This window comes from Siphateles boraxobius, unplaced genomic scaffold, assembly GCF_051911475.1.
Source record: "Siphateles boraxobius isolate OS27281-9 unplaced genomic scaffold, OSU_SipBor_1 16, whole genome shotgun sequence".
Lineage (NCBI taxonomy): Eukaryota > Metazoa > Chordata > Actinopteri > Cypriniformes > Leuciscidae > Siphateles > Siphateles boraxobius.
This window is the reverse complement of record NW_027508766.1, coordinates 5553540-5575000: the sequence shown is the minus strand read 5'-3', so window position 1 is coordinate 5575000 and position 21461 is coordinate 5553540. Positions and strand designations below refer to the sequence as shown.

The following is a 21461-nucleotide window of genomic DNA, read 5'->3' as shown; positions in this document are numbered from 1 at the left end:
AGGGGCTAGGCAATGCTATATTGCCCTATCACCTAGCACAATCACTGACCTACATTCAGAGGTGTCTTTGCCAAATCGCATGCGGTTTCATTTCGATTAATTGTGCAGCCCTAGTACATATACTATAGTGCATAGTATAAGTGAACAGTGTATAGTACGTCAATTGGAAAACGACACAGGTTCATCACAGTGTGGGCAGCAAAAGGGAGGGGCATGACAAAGCTTTCTTGGCAACACATGATGGGCATCTAATCCGTATTGTGCTCCACATCCAGATACAAAAAATACTTAGCCAGGCTGCTACTAAAAAGATAACTGCCTGGCCCTCTCTCCCAGATATCCCCTTTGCACTGGCTCACCTTCACCTTTGTGTGAAGCAAAGACAGAGCTTTGTGTGAAATCTCTCATTCTTCAATTTAAAAAAGAGCTGAGGTCATCTCAGTAGGCTACATGAATGCAAACAAAAAAGATTAAAGCAATCCCTGCCTGTTCACAATGAGTTGCATATACAGCATGACATCCCACAACAGTTCCACCAACTATGAGGAAGCACAAAGAATGAACAAAATGCACAGAAACAGAATAGAGAACTCAGTAAGTGTGCCATGGTTCACCCTGTCGTTGAGCAAGGAAAGCAGTTGCATGCAGCTGATGACTAATACAGACAAATAATAGTTCAGTCTCACACTAACATGCTTCCCATTACTAAGCCCAAATGCTTCCAGAGGTGCAGAAATGCACACACAAACACTGTTGTTTATTGGAGTCTTCATCCAAAAATCACACACACAAACACAAGCGCACACACGAGGTTGAGTAAATGATCACATTTTTGGGAGAACTACAGACCCATACACAGCTATCTTCTGTGCAAGCAGGGCAATAAAGTACAAAAAAAAAAAAACCTCACTGGCACTGATAGAAAATGTCTTGAATCACAAGACAAGGCATGTTGTGCAAGCAGGCAGTTTTTTGTTTACGAGAAACAGGAAGTGTAGTCAGGCCACAAAATATTCGTAATACTGAACACTGTCCTAAATTACACCGGATTATTACTAATATAGGTCAGGTGCTATTCTGACATACTTGTCACTTATTTCTTCCAGTGATCTAGAACAGTAGCAAGAGACTGATTACACATCATTCTGTTATCCTAAGGGACACCAGAGAATGAATGAAGGCGCCCCTGATTCCTCACACGAGGGCTCATGGTAAGGCAAGCGATTTAAATCCAAAATGTTGGAAGTGTCAGTGGTGTTGATGTCCGCTGATGGAGCCCATATGGTATGGCCTGAAGTTCTTAAATCAGGCCAGAGATTTTGAAGTTCACCTGCGAGATTATGGGATTGAAGTGTTATGCTTTGAGCAAATGTGCTTGTGCATTTTTCACCAAAAAATAAAACTTCTGAAAACTCGATCAGTTTGGGTTGGTTATATAGATATAAAACACTCAAAATAACTTATTTTTGTTCCACAGAAGAAAAATATTATACAGGTTTGGAACATGAAAGTAAATTATTAGAGATGCACCGATTGATCGGCTGGTGATCGGAATCGGCCGATTTTCACGTGATCGGCCATAACCGGCGACCGGCCGGTCAGTCTGACATATTCCGATTTTATGCCAGTCAAAAGCATTCGGGGGGGCATGATTAACATCACGCAGCATCACACGTGCACAAGGAACGCACATGTAGGAAACTTCGTGAATTACGGTCGTTTCACACTGCAAGCGTGAGCAGTGCGAGTGTTTTTTTTCGGCGTGCATGTTAATCAATGAGTGCATTCACAGAATGTATGTAAGCTCTTCAACAAGTTCATATACATTTCTCCGACAGAATCGAAACCTCTCAATCAGCTCCTCATCATTGTAAATGTCCAATGGATTGCTTCTGTCCTTAATAACTCTCTCCCGTCTAAAAGCCCGCTCATTGTAAAGTCTGTGTATAAGTCTTTACTGCTGAGTTATCAAGTGGTTACTATAGAAACTTGCCTAGATTTTGACTTTACGCCTGCTACTGACTAGACGTAAGATTTACGCCCAATCTTAATGTGAAGAGGACTTAAGCCTGGATTGTGCAACTGTCGTAACTATTAGGTCGGACTTAGAATGCAGAGTTAAGACCTACTTACCTTTAGACCAGGCGTAAGCCCTGTTGGTGCAACTGGCTCCAGATGTGTGTGAATTTCCCACACCCAGGAGTTTATAGTTCTATGTGTTATATGCAAAATGTAAAATGTTTTATTAAAGAAAAGATAGAAAATAAATATTTGTGTGTCTTGTTAAGTGGTTAGAAAAAGTGAAATCGGAATCGGCTAAAATCGGTATCGGCAGGTCAAAATCGGCCTAGAAAATTGTAATCGTTGCATCTCTGTAAATTATGCTAATTTTCATAAAACCGTTTATATAACAATATTGTCTCAGTTACATGTGTAACCTTAGTTCCCTGAATAGGGAACGAGATGCTGCGTGGCTGATGCTATGGGAACAGTATGAGTAATATTGCGATTAAACTACCTCCTGTAACAATATTTCGATCAAACTAATGCGATTAAGCTCACAATCATAGTAACCATATTCACATTAAACTGTGTGGCGTACGCCATTTTTAATAGCAATAAACAGGCATGCAAACACCTTAATCGCATTATTACCGTTCTGACCAAAGTGAGCATGTGCGCGCACGTTCTTGGATGCAATGTTCATCACTGCGCCGAATAATGTCCAGAACATCTATAAAAATGTATTTTGAATTTGATGTGAGTGGATTAAAACAATAGCCGGTACTATGCATACTGTATGCCTATCTGAATGTGGAATAACCATACTTATTAGCGAATAATCAGAATAATAAAAATTGCATGTAAACTAGGGGTGTCCATGGTTAACCGATTAACCGTTAAAAATTGCGTAACCGAGTGAAACATTTTGCTCGGTTAAGTGGCGTCAATGGCGTGCATTGAATTTAGTTGTAATACATTTTTGCACCGCCAGAGCGCTCCCAGACATTTGAATTGTCCACAAGAAGTTCACTTGTCATAATTTTAAGGCCGTAAATAGGCTTTCATTTCTCAAATAGTGTAATGTCTTAATTTTAGTTTGAATAGGTCTTAAATTAAGGAAAGACGAGGTGTATTCACCTTGCTGAGGGGGATGTGATCAAAGCCTGGAGTGGAGCGAAAGCACGTTCCTCTCTCCACTCTAAGCATTCTGTAATCACTTCGCTAACAGTCCACTCTTGGTTTTCAATTCCCGCTCACAGAAAAAAACTAGCATGTAAAAAGACCGCTTACAAGCAAACATTTTTTTAATAGTTGGTTGGGATGAGTAGCCTAACTGAGTAGCCTATTTAATTGGAATATCAAATAGGTTATGCGATTATTTTAAAAAAATCTCCATCTCCATGTTTTCGGTGCTGACGCGTTCATGTAATGTAGCCTGGGTTGCGCTGCCAATAACCTAAAAGCTGTCAAAAAGAACAGGCAAAAGTAATGATTATGAATGTCAAATATATCAAGGAGACATTTTAATTGTTTCCAGGCTCTCTCAGCTGGAAAGATGAAGTTGACAATGCTGATTCGCGATCTTCGAAGTGAACGCGCCAGAGAGAAATGCACTTTTCATACGGATTACATAAGCAGAGAGCAGTCTGTTTTCTTTCGTTTTGAATTGTTGTGTTTAAAAGTAGACATTTCAATATAGATTTATTTATCAGGTCTGTGAGACAACTAGGCTACCTTATAGCCTTCGATGAGTTTCGGAATTCGTTTATGAGATGAGCTCCAGTTCACGCGCCGGCGGCTCCGTATTATCTAGTAATGTCTGCTATATTTACTTATTTCCAGGTAATTGGTTGATGAAACATTGATTAAAATTAAGATACAATTAATACAAAACAAAATTCACTTTAAAGAAAGGCTTTGTGCATTCTGTTTGAGGTCTCTGTGAAAGTTTTAGTGCCGCTTCCAGAACTGCCACGTCCAATTGTTTGTTCCATATAAATGCTAACACGAAAAATAAAATAAAATGAATATTTTATGTTCTGGGGAGAACTGACCCTTCTTCATTCGGCAGTAGTACTTTTGGTTTGTGCAGTATAATTCACAGAATTAGGTAGCCTAAAACAATATTTTGCCACCTAAAAGTTAAAGATGTTTTGTGCAGTTATTAAAGGTGTTAAAAATGAACTACCCCTTTCTCGTGTGTCTGTATCTCGGGGTTGCGGCGCGTACACTATGGTTAACCGAGTATTAACCGCTAAGGGCCTCGGTTAACGGTTAATGAAAAACTTGAAAACGTGCAGCCCTAATGTAAACTTGAGTGAAGAGCTCTACTCATGCCAAGTAAACATCTTACTGCGATTAAGACCTTACTCTGATTATTAGAAATAATCGCATTGTTGGTGCACAGTGTAAACGTAGTCTATGAGAAATATGCTCTGGTGAAGCTAAGGCACTTTAATTATATGGTTGGCAAAACAATGAACAGGATGAAACTTAACAGAAAGGAAAAGAAAAGAACAGGATGCTGAACTGGACGAAACGCAAATAAAAAGCTAAACTTTCCAGGGCTTAGTGAGGATCTGAGAGTTAAAGGGGTGGTAAAATGCCCTTTTCACAAGATATAAAATAAATATCTGATGTCCCCAGAGTGTGTGTGTGAATTTTAGCACAAAATACCCCATAGATATTTTTATATAGCATGTTAAAGTTGTCACTTTTTGAGGGTTAGCAAAAACTCACCGTTTAGTGCCTGGCCCTTTAAATGCAAATGAGCTGCCTCAGAGGGCGGGGTTTGAAGAGCTCTTGTGTGTTAGCAGCTGCGATTACCTCACGCAGACACTAAAATGACAGAAACTGTTCTGCCTTTAATGTTAAAACAGAGTCAGACAAAGATGGAGAGACTCAAGAAGAAGTGACAACATGTAGAATGCAACAGGACGTCTCTGAATGGTTAGTTGATGAATGTATGTTGCTGATTTGGAGTTAACTATCTTCAATTAGCATATTCTGTCATGATAATCTATAAATCGCTTGTATAGGACCTGTTGTGAGATGATGCACACAGAGTGATTTTTTATTGCATGTGAAAAGGATGCTAAAAGTTTGAGCTGACTCACAAATGTACTCTTATACAACAACTTTTCCTCTTCTCAACATTAGCTGCGTTTACATTAGTGATCGACCGATTTAGATTTTTTATAACCGATACCGATACCAATTATTTGCATGTTTATGCGCCCGATAACCGATATGCAGAACCGATGTTTATTTACTGTTATACTTCTGTTTTTGACACAATTATTACAAAACAAATTAACTGAACAAACCATTTTATTTATAACAATCTTTCCCTCCTTGCATACAAAACAAAAAAAACTTTAGGAATCTAAATTACCCGAATTTTATTTTTGCATAGCTATTTTATAGTGTAACTTAATACTCCCAGTTAAGCAGAACTAGTTGTAGTGTAGAAAACAGAGTCTTTCAGCATTCTGCCCTGTAAGCCTGCTTCATTTGTTTTCATAAATGGTAAATAAATCAAATTACAATAAAAACATTTATATTATTACATTATATAATTTATATCTAAATTATACATATAATTTATAAGCATCAGCAGCAACAATGTTAACAGTAGGCAAAATAAATGTTAAAAGTCTAATGTTTTCATATGGAGAAAATAATTGACGGGAGTCATATCACCTTTGCAGAAATGTAATTCATTTTAAAGTTTTAGAAGGTTTATGTGCAGTTAAATAGGTTTTAAACTAAGAGTGATGAATAATTCACTGGGTAATATTAATTCAATGAATAATATTAGCTGGAATACAACATTGTCAGGAAAGTAACAAACAAAACAGCATATACATAATTGCATTTTCCAAATAGTATGTTATTAATTATTAATAATAGTTTTGTCAGTCTATATCATGAAATCCTTTCTGACAAAATGCCGTTTATCTTTGCATTTACACAGAACTATAACTTATAACTCAACCGCGAACGAGCGTGCAAATAAAAAATAATTAATTTCCACAAAGCGGTTTATTTAGATGTTTATTAGCGAAATAATTGCTATGTAGTAAATGATCATATAATCTAGGGTGTTTAAACAAGATAATCTGGTCAAAAGTTTCATTCAGTGGCCGTGCTTGAGCATTCCTGATCATCAACCCAGTGAGTGCTCAGCAATATGAACGAACTTTTTTTTCGAGACTAATGGTGAGCAAATACAACAGATTGAGAATTAAATTCAGCGCTTTTATTTTCAACATGCACTCATTCATGTCTGTTTTATTTACTTCATGTAAAGTTACGTCTTTATTGGGGCATGACATGACGGATTACGCTACGTGACTCCATGAGTTCGTCTCAATTTGTTAGAACCAAGCTGCATAAATAAACTATATCAGGCATTTATGTCTCAAATCTCATTTCTGCATGTCTGTTATGTTAAATAAAGTTGAATAATTAAAGCAAAGCAAGTCGAACATATATTTTACCTGTGCACAGAGTTGTTGTTGACTGATCTCCTCAGACGCGGGCTGCAATGGCGGAATTCTCAAAACGGCCACAAGATGGCGCCGTTTATCGGCGAATCCGATATTATAAAACCGATACCCGATTATGGGAAAATGCTTAAATATCGGGGAAAATATCTGTAAACCGATACATCGGTCGATCACTAGTTTACATGGACACTTATAATCGGATTGACGGCTCAATCGGACTAAAAAACCTTCATGTAAACACCTTAATCGATCCGATTGAGCTCGATCCGAATTTCGATCGGATTGAAAGGGGTGGTTTACTCCTTTTGTAATCCGATCGAGAGAACATGTAAACACTTGATCGGATTGAAAACCGAAACTTAAAGGACTGCGCATGTGCAATGACGTTGAAATAGCGTAATGACGTATGACGCGTGGAACAAGCTGTTCTTCCTGTTGAATAAAGTGAATATAAATGAGTGTTCCGTCATTAAAAAATTCTCATTTCACTCAGCGTCTGTGAAGTGGAGCAGGACAACGTCCCACCAGTGCTTGTTTCAGATTATCATCCATGGACGACAGGTTTTGGGCGCGTGGTTTTACTGCGTGATCAATAGCAGCACGGCAAAACGGTTCATGCTCATCGTCTCCAAATCATGACCAGAGACGGATAAATATTAAGTCTGCCGTTTAAAAAAAATAAAGAACCAATAAAGGAGAATAGTTATGCGCGAACAGCGGCATATTCGTGCAGTGTGCGCATGTCAAAAAATCAATTCCGATTTGAATCTTGTGCCATATAAACGTGCACATCAACCCGATTACTTTATTTATAGTTCATGTAAACACCGTGTTCGGATTCATCAATCGTATTGTTTTCATTCTGTTTGTGTCCATGTAAACGTAGCTACAGACTGCGTGTCCCGGGGTAGGGGTTTATGTACATTTTAGGGTTGCTGATGTCACTAACCCGGGAGGAATGTCGTGTAGTCCCTACCAGCCGTTTGTTGTAGTCCTTTTCTTTAAAAGCAAATATCTCCCTTTGCTTTGAACTTAAAGCATTGTAACTTTGCAGATGTTGTTTATGCTCAAACAGATCTGGCTATTTATGTACTGGTCTGAAATCCCTTGAAAGGGTTTTGTTTTGTTTTTTCTTTTCAATCAGATGAGCCAACATTCATATCAAACAGCCACTGAAACGAGGAAGATTATAAATGCTCAGAGCAAATAAATATGCATTTAATATTCACTGCTTGTGAAATATCAAATCAACTTGCATGTCTCTGTCAACTTTTCCCCCCCTTTTCACATTTGCCTGATATCTCACAGGTCTGGAATCTTTCATAATCATCAACGACCAACATAAAGCTCACAAATATCTAGAGATGCACCAAAATTAGCTACTGAAAATTCACCCTAAACAGCTATTTTCAGTTTTGGGCCAAAATCAGTGACGGAAACAGATGTTTTATTAGTACTTCTTCAATGGCATGGTGTTCGGCTGATATAGTTTCTTAAATCTAAAATCTTTTGTTCTGTTTCCTGTTTAGCCTTTACGTGAACAAAACTTCATTAAACATTTGTAGCACACCTGCCATCCAAAAGCTTTGTACTTTGTTACTTTTAATATGAAGCTTTTAAAATTCTCAACTTTAAAATGTCCATATTATTACGAAATTCAAATAATTAATATCATTTTGGTGCCCTGTAATACAGCGTGACAGATCACTGTAGCACAGTTCAAGTAGCAGCATGGATATAGCGCATGTAAAGCAATCATCTCATATCTCCTCTTTACTAGTTACAGCACAAAATATACATGGGTGAACACCAAAAGGTATGTTGAAAAATACATTAACCAAAACGAATCCTGTCTCATGTAATCACTCAGTGTTTCAACAGGGGAAAGACATAAAAAAAAAAGATTGTTGGCTATACAATGTCACTTAGCCTAACGTTACATTTACCTCAAGAAAGCTATTCTATGTCCAGAAACTCATTAGTTAGCTAGAAAAAAATAACAGTAGAGTATTTTGCTAAATAGGCTATGCACTGTATTACAAATACATTATATTTTTACTTAACCTTTTAGCGACGTCTTCATTATTTAATGCATGATTACAGTTTATTGTAATTTAAATGTTTCAATAAATTTAACCAACAAACTGAGGTAGATGCAATTCTGTTATTAAAAACTGCCTCATGTGCAATCATGTTTGTACATGGTTTTAGCTATTTGAGTGTTGATTATTAAATGAGTTTGATTGATTGATAGTTTATTTATTTATTTATTTATTTTCGGTCAAGTATATCCTGAATTTTTGGTTTTGGCCCAGAATTTTCATTTTGGTGCATCCCCACAAATATCTGTTAAAGAACACTGCCTAATCAGTTTCCCTCGTGTCCTCCAACTTACACCACAATGATGCTCACAAATTTATCTCTGGCACAGGCTGAGCCTCTAAAAATAGAGACACGTCTGCTTTTGGAGAGAAGCTTAGAGATTCTGCACTTTGCGACAACCTCCTTGATGGCAACATGAGGTTGACTTCTCATTCTTTTTTGGAACATTACAGATGGTCTTCATATTTTTTCTCACAGACTTGATGAATACAACAAAACATTATTTATATTTTAGCAAAAGATTTTTAAACTCATGAAATAGTTTACTCTAATATGTGCCCTAATCATAGCCTTGGCCTCTAGTCTGAGCCAAACTATTTATTTCACTTCATTTCCTTTGTCATTCAAAAGTAAGAATCCATATTAAAAGGAAAATTTAAAGTGTTTTTTTAATTTTATAAAACCAGTCTGTCACTCTTTCTTCATTTAGGAATGTGTGATCATTTGCTCCTGCATTCCAGAGCAGAGCTTCATAATCATGATATTAACAAGTACACACACAACCATGCAAAGCACAACACAAGCATGCATCCACTATTTTAAACCACTTGTCCATCTGTGGAAATTTTGCCAGAAAAAAAGAATAGCTGTGTGAACAATGTCTTTATGGTATGACAGTCTGATCTAACTCCCCATCAATATCAAAGGTAAAAGACATCTAATATAATAAGTCTCACTCTGCCGTCTAAACAATCTACATTGTTCTTAACGACAAGTGGATCTGGTCAGATGGCAGACAAAAAAAAGTTGCCAAAAACGATTCACCACATGCAACCAGCAACATACTGATTTAGACAAAGGGATTAAAGCAAAACACAGTTAGATAATCTTAGAGTAATGTTTTGACAGAGAATTGCTTAAGGAACTCTTTTGAGCCAACACACTGTGTGCGATGCCAACCCCACTCTGGCTCACAAAGCTTGAGTGACCTATTTTCTCAGAGCAGTGTAAGAAATGTGTGTGTGAGGTACAGCTGAAATGTTAAAAGCAGAAATGGGTCCTCACAGAAGAGTGAGGAAAACCTGACAATCATGAATTTGTCATCTCTTCACAAGTGCCACTGGCACAATGTCGGCTTGGCCCAATGCAGACAGACCATAGAAGTTTCGATCATTTTTAGATTAGTAAAATTAAGCAAATAGGTAAAGGCTACACTTCTGGCTTCAAACCTTTATCTCGGCAGAATCCTTTGAATGATCGTTTTAATTCACTGGCATACTGTCACTGGAGGACTGTGCTAAATGTTACGTCATCTGAAGATGACACAGATATAACTAAGGGGACGTGACAACCCCAAAGAGAAACCAAAAGACACACAGCATTAGCAACCAGCAATTAGAAACAAAACAGGGAATGAGGTGTGAAAAGAGGAGATTTTCCAATCAAGTCCTGAATGAACTTAATTTCAAGGTATTTTTCAAGTAAATCATTTGTTACCATAAAGACATTTACAATAGACCAGGCTTGCTGCAGAAGTTAGTGTTAGGCCGTGTGTCCACCAAAGCGCGCTGAAAACGCCTCGCTGTGGGCGCTTGAGAGCGTTTTGGCAGTGCAGCGTTTTTTTCAGTTGAGACGATTCGTTGCTTTGATACAGAATAGCATATCCGCAGCACAGTTTACTTGTAACTGATTTTGCAGATAATTGGTTTCATACAAAAAAAAATGTTTTCATCCATTTTGTTCGGTTAGCTCTGCTGGTTGATGTCGTTGTACAGAAAGAATGTTGTGACAGTTGGTCGGTGTGATATTAGTCCCGCCCCTTCTCCACTGTGATCGGACAGTTGGGTAAAAAGTGACAGTGATGAGCGCTGCGTTTTACCCAAAGTTGAGCATTTTTCAACTCTCGCCGAACAGTAAAAAACGCCGGGCGCTCAGCGCTTGAGCGTTATATACACGCTCAGCGCCTCGTTACGCTCATGGCGTTCAAAAAACGCGGCGCTCCAATTGAAAACAATTGGAATTATACTCCAGCTGTGTGAAAAAACGCTTTGGTGGACACACGGCCTTACTGATGCGAGACAGTGTTCGGATATACACATTTACATTATTTGGCGAACATGGCACCGCTCCCACATCATAGAAATAAAAAATGTTTAGTTCAGTTGGACAACGGATGCTTCAATTAACTGTAAGCGTCTGCTCTGGTCAATACAGCAAGAGCTACAGAGTCACAACACAGTGCAGGAGTCAGAATTCACTTATCACGTGACAACAGTACAGAGGGATGACTGACAGGACACTCTCCACATCTTATTGCAATGTGCGTCTTTGCATTCCTGCCAAAGTGTGCATTCTCGTTTAAACTCACCTGTCAGGGCTCGACAAAAAGGACATCCCAATTAGTAGGGGCCAGCGTGAAAGACAATCGGGCCAGTGCAAATAGTCACAAAAATAATCAGTTGCACATGTTTTAAGTCTTAAAATTTAAGCATTCAAGTGCAAAAAGACAAGAAAACTCATTTCGGTACTTGCACACTGTGTGAGAAGTTTTCTGTGTGCACACATCTGTTGCATGCGCACACACAGGGCTAGTTCTCTTTCAATTCGTTGTGCTTGAATGGACAAATCAAGACAAAAGTAGCCATGTCAAAATGCCCATCTTGGCAAGTATCTTCGTAAACACAGTCAGTTATGTCTTAAGAGAAAGAAAACATTTGAGAAAGATAACTCATATAAACAGTACATTGGATCGATGCATTCGATCTTAAAGTGACAGCAGCCTAATATTCCTGCTGACCACTGACTTTTAAACAAGTTAAACATTTACTAAACTACAATACTACAATATTTGAGTTATGGAGATTATTAAAGGCGGTCTGACGGACGACACAGAGTGTCCTAAAATTTGAGCACATTGTTTCTAGGAGTCCAGGTAAAAAACCGGAAGATTCTCAAAATGCTACCATGCCACTCAAAATCCTACCATGCCACTCACATAGCTTTACATTAAATATATTATATTTGTATTGAGATTATATATATATATATATATATCGTTGTTATTATACTCATGCATCAATGTCACTTTGCCTGTTTGGCGATTAGATTCGCTTAGATTTTTTTTTTAACTTGAGCACAAAATTACAGAATGGCGTGTTCAGTGTCCAAGACATTACGTGGCTCGTGGCTAGTCCCGTCTGCTAACCAGCTTTAAAGTAGGCTACTGGAAACAAGAAATCTAAACTAAGAAAAAAAAAGAAAAAAAAGAAAAAAAAATTATATATATATATAAAAAATTGTTTTGATGGGGGGGCACCCAAACCTGCCGCTATAATCAGTCACTCTTGCGCACAGTACAAAAGCCTGGCATGAGATAATTAATTTAAGCACACAGTGGAAGAATATGAACAATTCGGTGTTCATTTAATTATTTATTTTTTGTGACAATTAACAATGTTTCACGTCATACTTTCAACAGGTTTATTTTGTGTTTAGCAGATGACGGGACCTGTTTTGATCCCTTAATGTTTTAGAGCATAATTTTTAGGGCTGGACCAGAATATTCGAATATTCGAATATTCGTTCGGTGGGTTGGTATTCGATTTGAAAATTTGACATTCGAATATTCGTTTTTTTTTGTTGTTTTTTGCACACCTGGGATCCCCCGCGAAACGGTTCTCACTCGCGCTTGAATAAGGCCGGCGACACACTGGCTGCATGGCGTGAGCGTCTCAGCTGTGTGGCATGTACGTTTTTATTTCAGCTCCCATGTTAACAGGTTGGAGTTTGCACACTGCCTGTGTGAAACACGCGTCTCAGGCGCGGCTCGAGCCACGCGGAAAATGCGTGCATGCTAGAAATAGAACCGACGCCTAACTGCAACGGGAGTGTTCTCTGGCTAGAGCGCAGAACAGCGGAGTTTGTATGGACCGAAGTGCATGCCTGAGCTTGTGTTTTGGGTTAAGCTGCGTTGCTTTGACATTGTGGAAAATAGAATAATAGAAACAAAATGTATTAGCCTTTTACCCGTTATTATCAATCTAAATTAATCTCGTTTTTAATTTAACTTAATTTCGTTTTTCTTTATTTAAATTTTGTTTTTTCTTTATTTAAGTTTCATTTTTCTTTATTTAAATTTCGTTTTTTCTTTATTTAAGTTTCATATTTCTTTATTTAAATTTCGTTTTTCTTTATTTAAGTTTCGTTTTTCTTTATTTAAGTTTCGTTTTTCTTTATTTAAATTTATTTTTTTCTTTATTTAAATTTCGTTTTTCCTTATTTAAATTTATTTTTTTCTTTATTTAAATTTCGTTTTTCTTTATTTAAATCTACCCTTTACTGTGTCAGTAATTTGTTAGTCAGAAAAATATTAGACTACCTTAAAAGTATTGCTTAATTTAACAGACCTGTGTGTGTGCGTTTTATATCATAGTGGAGTGTCCGTTCTCGGAGCATATAAACCCTGCCCGCGTGAGGTGCGCTGCTTCCCGCTCGCGCTGCAGCTGACTAAAAGTTTATTAATTCTGAATGTGACGCGTCTCGCGTGTCCATCTATATTGCACCAAATGCAACACTGCACTCCCTTGTGAAGTCGGTTGGATGAACGGTTCTCGAAATAATCAAAATGCAAAAAGACAGACCAACACAGAGATTCCTGCCTTTATTAGTGAAAAGAATATGTTCAGCCCCCTCTCGCCGAAGCTTCGAATATTCGATGTTCATTACTACCGAAGCTTCGAAGCTCAAAAAATGGTATTTGGACCAGCCCTAATAATTTTTAAGGACTTTGTTGCAACACATAACAGAACTTAAGGGAACTCAAGTAATAAGCTAAAATAAAATGACAGCTGTAAAGCTCTTAAGAGGACCTTTTTTTTCTTGCAGCCCATGTTTCACTAAAGGGTGCCCTTCCTTAACCATAACTAAGGGTTTTCTTAACATTAGGGCTTCATGCAACCGGGCCCAAACAAATTAAATTTGCACTGCCACAAGAGCTGTAAGATTAAATTCATGTTTAAAGGCAAAGTTCAAAATCTCATCTCAATCATTAGCTGTGACGTATTTAGTGCAAAGAATGAAACCCAAATGACTTCGCTCATGCATGCTGGATGGCAAAAAGAAGAAAAGTAGAAGTTTAGACCTGTATTGATACTGAAAGATATTCATGCAAGTGACAAAACATGCATTAGATGCTGGGAAACAAAAATAATGTTTTCCAACAACTAAACAGAATAGAGGCCATAACATAAACATGTCAAAAGACCAAATGACAAAATGACTGAACGCTCCTTCACACATACTTACGCACACCTTCAACTGTCAATAAGACATACAGGCCCAGAGTAGTAAAGGAGATAACGAAATCAGAGTGGCTTTTAACACAGCAATTCTACCAGCACATGCTCAGTGAGTGGGGCAACAGCTCTGTACACGACTCATTCAAGGTCAGTCCAGTAACGCTCCTATCGAAAGTGCAGTAGAATGTTACTGCACCTTACATTAAGAACCGCTCTGAACCGGTTTGGTGTCAAGTGATAGGCTTTTTTTGGAAAAAAAAGATCAACGACCAAAGCAGATTCTACCAGACACATATTGAAGTGAAACAGGGGAAAATACTCGTCATGAGCAGTTTGTTTTTCAAAAGAAACAAGTTGTTAAAGGGTTTGTTGACTAAGGCCTCGTTTACACTGCAGGTCTTGATGCCCAATTCTGATTTGTTGCGTAGGCTATATCCATTTTTTGACTGCCCGTTTACACATTCTTTTAATTGTGACCCATATCCGATTCATGCGTCAACACTTGCCATACTATCTGAAACTTATCTTGCACAGATGGATGAACACGAAATATGCTTGATGCTAGCTCTGCGATATATGCGAAGTTCGCCAAACATCATCATGATTCTGAGGAGGAGGACGACGAAAAGTGCCATTATTGCAGCCTGTGCGTATGCTTCAGTTACTGTGTGCGAGAGAGATCCTAGGACTGGTGGGAGCATTTTGTGTTTAAATGTGGGCTTTAACGAGGAGCAGTGGGTCCGGAATTTTAGGATAACCAAGCCAAACTTTAATATGTTGTGTCAACGTTTGTCCACATTCCTCTCCTATGATGACATGTTTCATTGGGCCATCCTTCCCATTGCAGACGCGCATCAGGGTTTCTCTCGTCATTTAAGCGCGGAGACATAACCTATGCCTGAGAAAATCCGATCTGCCTGTTTACATGACATGGCAAATCTCTGATTTATGTCTGATTTTTCCACATATGAATGAGGCCTGAAACCGATCTCGAAATATCCGAATGGATGCGTTTTTTCCTGTTTACACAGTCATAAAACACATCCGATCTGTGTCACATACGAGCAAAAAAAATTGGAATTGGGTGACATTTCACTGACAGTGTAAACGATGCCAAAGAGGTGAGCAGGTGGCTGGAAATATTGAACACACAAAGCTTGTTGGCGCATTTTGCATTTAATACACCCTCAAAAGGTCTTCATTTCCTGTTTACAAATCAGGGCTTTGGGGTCTATATGACCCCAACAATTGATAGAGTAATTGTACAAAAAATATACATTTTTATTCATACAAATAATATATCATTTTTTTTGTTTACTTCTAATCTATTCATTAATGCTGTGTTTTGGGAGATATGAAGTACTTTTTTACCTAATTACTGCAGAATTCCTCCACTACACCATTAGCATACGTATGAAATATTAATTTTTTATGAAAAAAACACATTAATGATGATCAAATTTAAATGGGAATTGTTTCTGGATATTGGTCTAGGTGTTAGATGCATAATTCTGCCATCTGCTGGTTAGATGTTTTTTTGTATATAATATGTTTTTAGCCTTAAAGTGTAATTACCATATGCATCCAGCAGAGGCCCCATAGAGATCCATTCATTTTTCTGGATGTGACTTACTGCTCTTATAACAGCTTTTTTTAATGAATATATATATTTAAACGCTTAAAATACATTAAATCAGTATTTTGTCAAAGTTTAGAATTATTTTTGTTGTTGTTTGAGGTCTTTTGAAGTATCTTGTTATTGCAATAATGCTATATAAATTTTGCAGTAATGCCAAATAAATTTGCAATAATGCCACAAGTTACAACTAAAAGAAAATACTTGATTGCAATTTCATATTATTTCAATTATCGAAATGTATAAAATGATTAACTTTAGAATCAGAAATTAATTTTCAAAAGGAAATAAAAACAAAAAACAAACAGCTATAGGCGGATATGAACAGGAGCGAAGAATAAACACCTGTGTCTGTGTGTGTTTGTGTGTGCACACGTGCGTGTGTGTGTGTGTGTGTGTGTGTGTGTGTGTGTGTAATCATGCTCATTCCACATTGTTTTTTTCTCTAATGCCTGGCCTTCATTTATGTGTGAACATTTTTAGATTCATGCTGGAATTATTGATTTTATTTCCCAATTTCTATAAAAATGCTCTCTTTTGCTGTCACACCTGTTTGTTTGTTTGTTTGTGTGTCTCTCTGTGTGAATGTTATGTGTGTGCAGTCACATTCTTTCCATGTTACATTTGTGCTCTCATATCATACCTTCATTTGTGTGTGAAAATTTTTAGATTTATGCAGAAATTATTGATTTTATTTCCCAATTTCTATAAAGATGCTCTCTGTTGCAGTCACACCTCTCTCTATCTGTGTGTGTATTTGTGTCTGTGTCTGTGTGGGCACACATGTGTGTGTGTTAATGTTCATTCCACATTGCATTAGTGGTCTAGTACCAGGCCTTCATTTATGTGTGAGAATTTTCAAATTTATGCAGGATTTATTGATTTTATTTGCCAATTTCAATAAAAATGCTTTCTATTGGAGTCATACGTTTATGTGTGTTTGTGTGCGTGTACACGTGTGTGTGCAAGTGATCATGTTCGTTCCACATTGCATTTGTGCTCTAGTACCAGGACTTCATTGCGGTATGGAAATTTTCAGATTTAATGATTTTTTTTGACAAATGAAAAATAAAAAACAAATTTTTTTCGATTTTCCCATTCATTTCAATGTGGGGTCATATTGACCCCGAAGACCAGAAGTGTAAAAAAATTTTTTACGTACCTATAGAACCACCGAATCAAGCCCAGTTTTTTGTGTGTGTGTATAGATAGATAATGTAGGAAAAGCTACCAAATCTTATTCCACTGAGATGAAGGGAACCATTTTTTTTTACTAAGGAAACTTCGATTGGGGGTCATATAGACCCCAGTGTCCAATTCAGGGTTAATACAAATGAAAACCATGAATGGCCACTAATTTACTCTGAGAATTTAAGACAAAAGATTTTTATTCTGTTCCGGCAGGTGAAAAATCTGCTGTTTACTGCATTACAGACTTCTGTTCAAGCCTCATAAAACATCTCATTACATTACAATCACATGGACAGGCCTTTTGAGAGCTACTTTACAGGGAGCAAATGACAGAATTAACCACCCATCCAGAATCGTAGTCACTGACTCGCCCAAATGCCAACCCATCCTTTGCCAACTCCCCAGCTGTCCCTAACGAGTTGCTTGAAATTACTTATTGAAACAATAAAAAGGGAGCATGGTGGTCTTTCAAGAGGGTCGGGCTCAATAAGCAAACACAAAAGAAGCAACTTCCATCTACAGGACGGTGATCTGCATTGTGCCAAGTCTGCCCACATACTTTTAACAAGTGGTCAAACAACAACAGAAGGGCCACAAACCACCTATCCATCACTTGAACAGCATGCAGATAATGTGGATGTGATTTTTCCAAAACAATACAAATTCCGTCATTTTCAGAAGAACATGAATTTGTTTTGTGGAATACAAAAGATGTTGTTGTGCAGAATCTCTCAGTTTTATCCATATAGCTACTACATCGTTTGCCATCAAATAAAAGTGAAAAGTGACTAAGACTGTCATAATCTCCTTTTGAGCTCCATAGAAGAAAGTCTATAGGCTTAACCCTCAGGGGACGGATTGGGCGGTACCTCCAAAAATGACATACTTTTACAAATGTGTAATTATCTTAAAAACTATTAATGATAGAGAGGTGCTGTCTTTTTTGCCGTCTTCCTCAGATTCCGCTGAAAACAGTGATAACAAACTTACCCGGCTTGTATACACACTTCCTTGTTGCGCAATACCACTTCGTCAAAGTCCAATGAAATCGACGTTGTTTGGCAGATTCACGAGCAACAACCAATGGAAAAATTGCCGATGGAGGAATATTTTTCTTACCCAATCAGAGGAAGGTTACCATGACGTATTCTAGCAAATCGGAGGACTCTGTAAGCTTGCAAGGGGTGGTACTATATACTATTACGCAAACAGCGTTGAGTGGCAGAGATGACAGAAAGCAAACGGACGCGTCGAGTATAAACAAGGCTTTACGGAGCGAGAGCGCACAGAGATATGAGAGAAAGACAGAACAATTATAATATATATATATATATATATATATATATACACATACAATTATAGCATTATTTTTAGCACTTTTATGATGGCAAGCAGTAAACGATTTACGGTGGAACAAGCTCTGGAACAATTACTGGAGAGTGACGAGGAGAAAGCATTGCTTAGAAAATTCTGAACATTCCTAAGAAAAACGCCTGGGACTATTTGTAAATAAAGTTAAATTTGTCATTGTTCTTTACACATTTTATTTAACAATTACACATGTCTGTCAAGCAAAGGCTTTGACAAATGTATTTTTTGTTCAAAAACTGTTCACTATTGTTGTGTGATTTAAAGAAAAATAAATGCCAAAAATCTCATTTCCGTTTTTGAAATTCTCTAGTTTATGGTACATTTTCACTCATACTTCCTTTATAAACATATTACATGTGTGCTTATGTTAGCTTAGGGTCTTCTGAATCCATAGATACCAAACACATAGTGTTCCATCTCCATTACATATAGTTTATAAGCCCAAATGTAAAAATAGAGAAAAGGACCAAAAAGCTCTTAGTCCCCAGAGGGTTAAGCTTGTATTGTCATTTTGTGCAAATGGACAAATTCAGTTTTACATTTGATAAAGCACAATTTTATATGAAAAAAACTACATTAAATAAAACAAATCAATGAGAAAGTAAGAATAAAAGCTGTTCAAACTCAACAGTTGTTGTTTTTGAGAGTGAACTTTTGCACTGAAGGCAAATTAAATAATTGTGTCCAGTCAGCAAGTTCAGGGCTGCCAATTTGCTGTTCAGTGAAACTCACAGAACTGACAACATCAACATGGGAAACAAACACGCTAGCTCTAGTATTAGTCGCATTACATGACAGAACTGTGAGAACAATGAAATATTTTACATTTTAGATAACGCTGAGCAAAACAGACTAACCACTGGGATATACTGAACTTAGCAGCTGAACATGCCATAACTAATGTGCAACAACTGAGAAAGATAAGAGTGCTACACAAGGATTATAACACTGTCCGGGGGAGATTATCATCAAGACATCAAACTACTTAAATCTCTTAAGTGAGAAAAACTTAACTCTAAAAAGATGTGCCCTGTAGAGAGAGGGTAAAATAATGATACACTTTTTGTTTTACTGTCTCAATATATTTGTGTGCCATGTCAAACTAGTGTATTGTGTGGCAATAAAACTATTTAAAGTTTGGTCCTGAGCTTTTCACTAAACTCTTGTGCTTAAAGTTTAACAAGGACAAGAAGGACACGTCTTCTTTTTGTTTGGTTTGCAGTGACAAACATTAGGGCAAGATTTGGATCAGCCCAGCCCCAGACCTCATGATCCAAAACCATGTGATCAGTAACAGCGACACAGCCAAGAAATTACATTAGATTAAATAGAAGCATCATCTCTCTATCAATTTCTGCGAAGGACAAGCACCAAGATACACTTCCTCTTTTTATGGCAAGGAGCTAACTTACAGTTACTGTTTAAAGCGTTGATATGGCGAAGTACAACCTGCAGTAAACACCCAGTCCAGACCATCCTTTCTGAACTGCTCATTGCTCTATAAAACAGATGTGTGTGGGGTTTGTGGGGCTCTTATACACTTCACTAGTAGGTTTTGCCATTCACTTGTATTGGCCTAAACAAATGCATCCATTACCTTCAGCGATCAGCTCCTCCACCGTCACTTGGTATCGACCGATAGCAAACACCTTCCCGATGTAGTTGCTGCTTCCAGTACCACATCCAGATCCACCCCCGAGACTTCCGCTCTCTGACTTCGGCATACGCGAAAACTTCTTCATTCTTGCCTCTTGTGTTCCCGTCTTCCCCAAACGGACAGTTCCAATCAAGCCAAAGACGATTAAAACGCCAAACTGCTCATCTCCGCTCTTTTGTCCAGCATGCTGAGAGCTGCTCTCCCGAGATGCGCCAGGCACTTCAGTGCTCGAGGGACGCAGAAAGGCGTATCTGAATGCTTATTTACCCCAAAGCCCGATGAAGAAAATGCATAGAAGTAAACCGTCCGTCGTTAATGAGTGACAACAGCACGAGTGATAACGTCCACGCTGCTGTGTTCTCAGGCCGACTCCAGTTTCGGCTGGCTAGCGAGCCTGTGTGGGAGCTGGAGAGACCATTCGCCTCGCTAACTGGCTAACAACGGCGAAACGCTCTGTTTAGCCAAAGCACGCTTTTGCGTTTAGCCGAAAGCTTAAATTGGTTGAAGTCCAAGTTATCTGAAACCAATGTGAACAACAAATAGGCAGAAAGTGGGTGTGTTAGGCGGAAGCTACGCTAGCGAAACTCTTAAACGATGACTGCTGCCACTTCCCCTTTGGATAGTTTAGTTAGCCAACTCGCTAGCTGATTGGCTTCCTCTATATGCTTGAAAAGGACGCCGTGTATCATTGTAAAAACTACTAACGTTACTAGAAAATAATCCCGAAACCTCCGAACGTTTCCGGTGTTGTGAACAGCGTCTGTTGTTTCTTTTTAAACGGCAGAGCGGTTCCTCGTGCTCTGGAAGTCCCCCGTCACACTGATAAAGTTCGAACTCTCGTGACTCTCCGGAGAATTGGTGGGAGGTTTGTTATCGCCCAATCCGACTTAGGCTAACTGTCTGACAACCTAACTTGTTTTGTCCGATTTCTTCCTATTGTCATGATTGGTGTGAGCGTGACGCGTCCTGTAGATGCTCTTCTCTGATGGGATTGCACGGACGACTGTCTCTGCCTGCGCTTTATTGATCAGCAGCTTGCTTGATAAAGCGTTAGTCCGTTGAATGATGTGAATGGATTGGGAGTGTGTGAGGTGCTGATGTAGTGAAAATGGCACATTCCAAGAATACTGTACACTTTTCTGTCCTTCGGTTTTTAAGCATCAGATGCACAAATCCAACTTTTATTTGGATTTTGTTGTTGTCAGAATAATTGAATAAACTATTATTTAGTATGCAATTAACTTGACTTGAAAAGTGGCTTACCCTTAAAATGTCGATTAAATGAGAAAACTAAGTAGCAATATCGACTATTACCAAAATATCCCTTTATTATGTAATGATGTTCAAGGGGTCCATTATGTGGAAATTTGTAGGCATGGTGGGATCTGGCATGGCAAATAAATATCATTACATTTTCTCAGTTATAACACACTGTAGTGTCGACTATATTTCTCAAGTTCACCCATTCAAAT

At 38.0% G+C, this 21461-nt stretch overlaps 1 protein-coding gene across 4 annotated transcripts in view; it reads right to left on the bottom strand.

Moving 5' to 3' along the window:
- bmp2k (BMP2 inducible kinase) overlaps positions 1-21004 on the bottom strand; it is a 47833-nt gene extending 26829 nt beyond the window's left edge. For 2 of the 4 annotated variants that reach the window (XM_077231336.1, XM_077231339.1), the window contains exon 1: positions 19930-21004. In XM_077231336.1, coding sequence (XP_077087451.1) covers positions 19930-20074 — 145 coding nt within the window. In that variant the 5' untranslated portion in view covers positions 20075-21004. The remainder of the gene's footprint in view (positions 1-19929) is intronic. The other 2 variants (XM_077231337.1, XM_077231335.1) reach the window with 2 other exon arrangements.
- Positions 21005-21461: the final 457 nt, after the last annotated feature.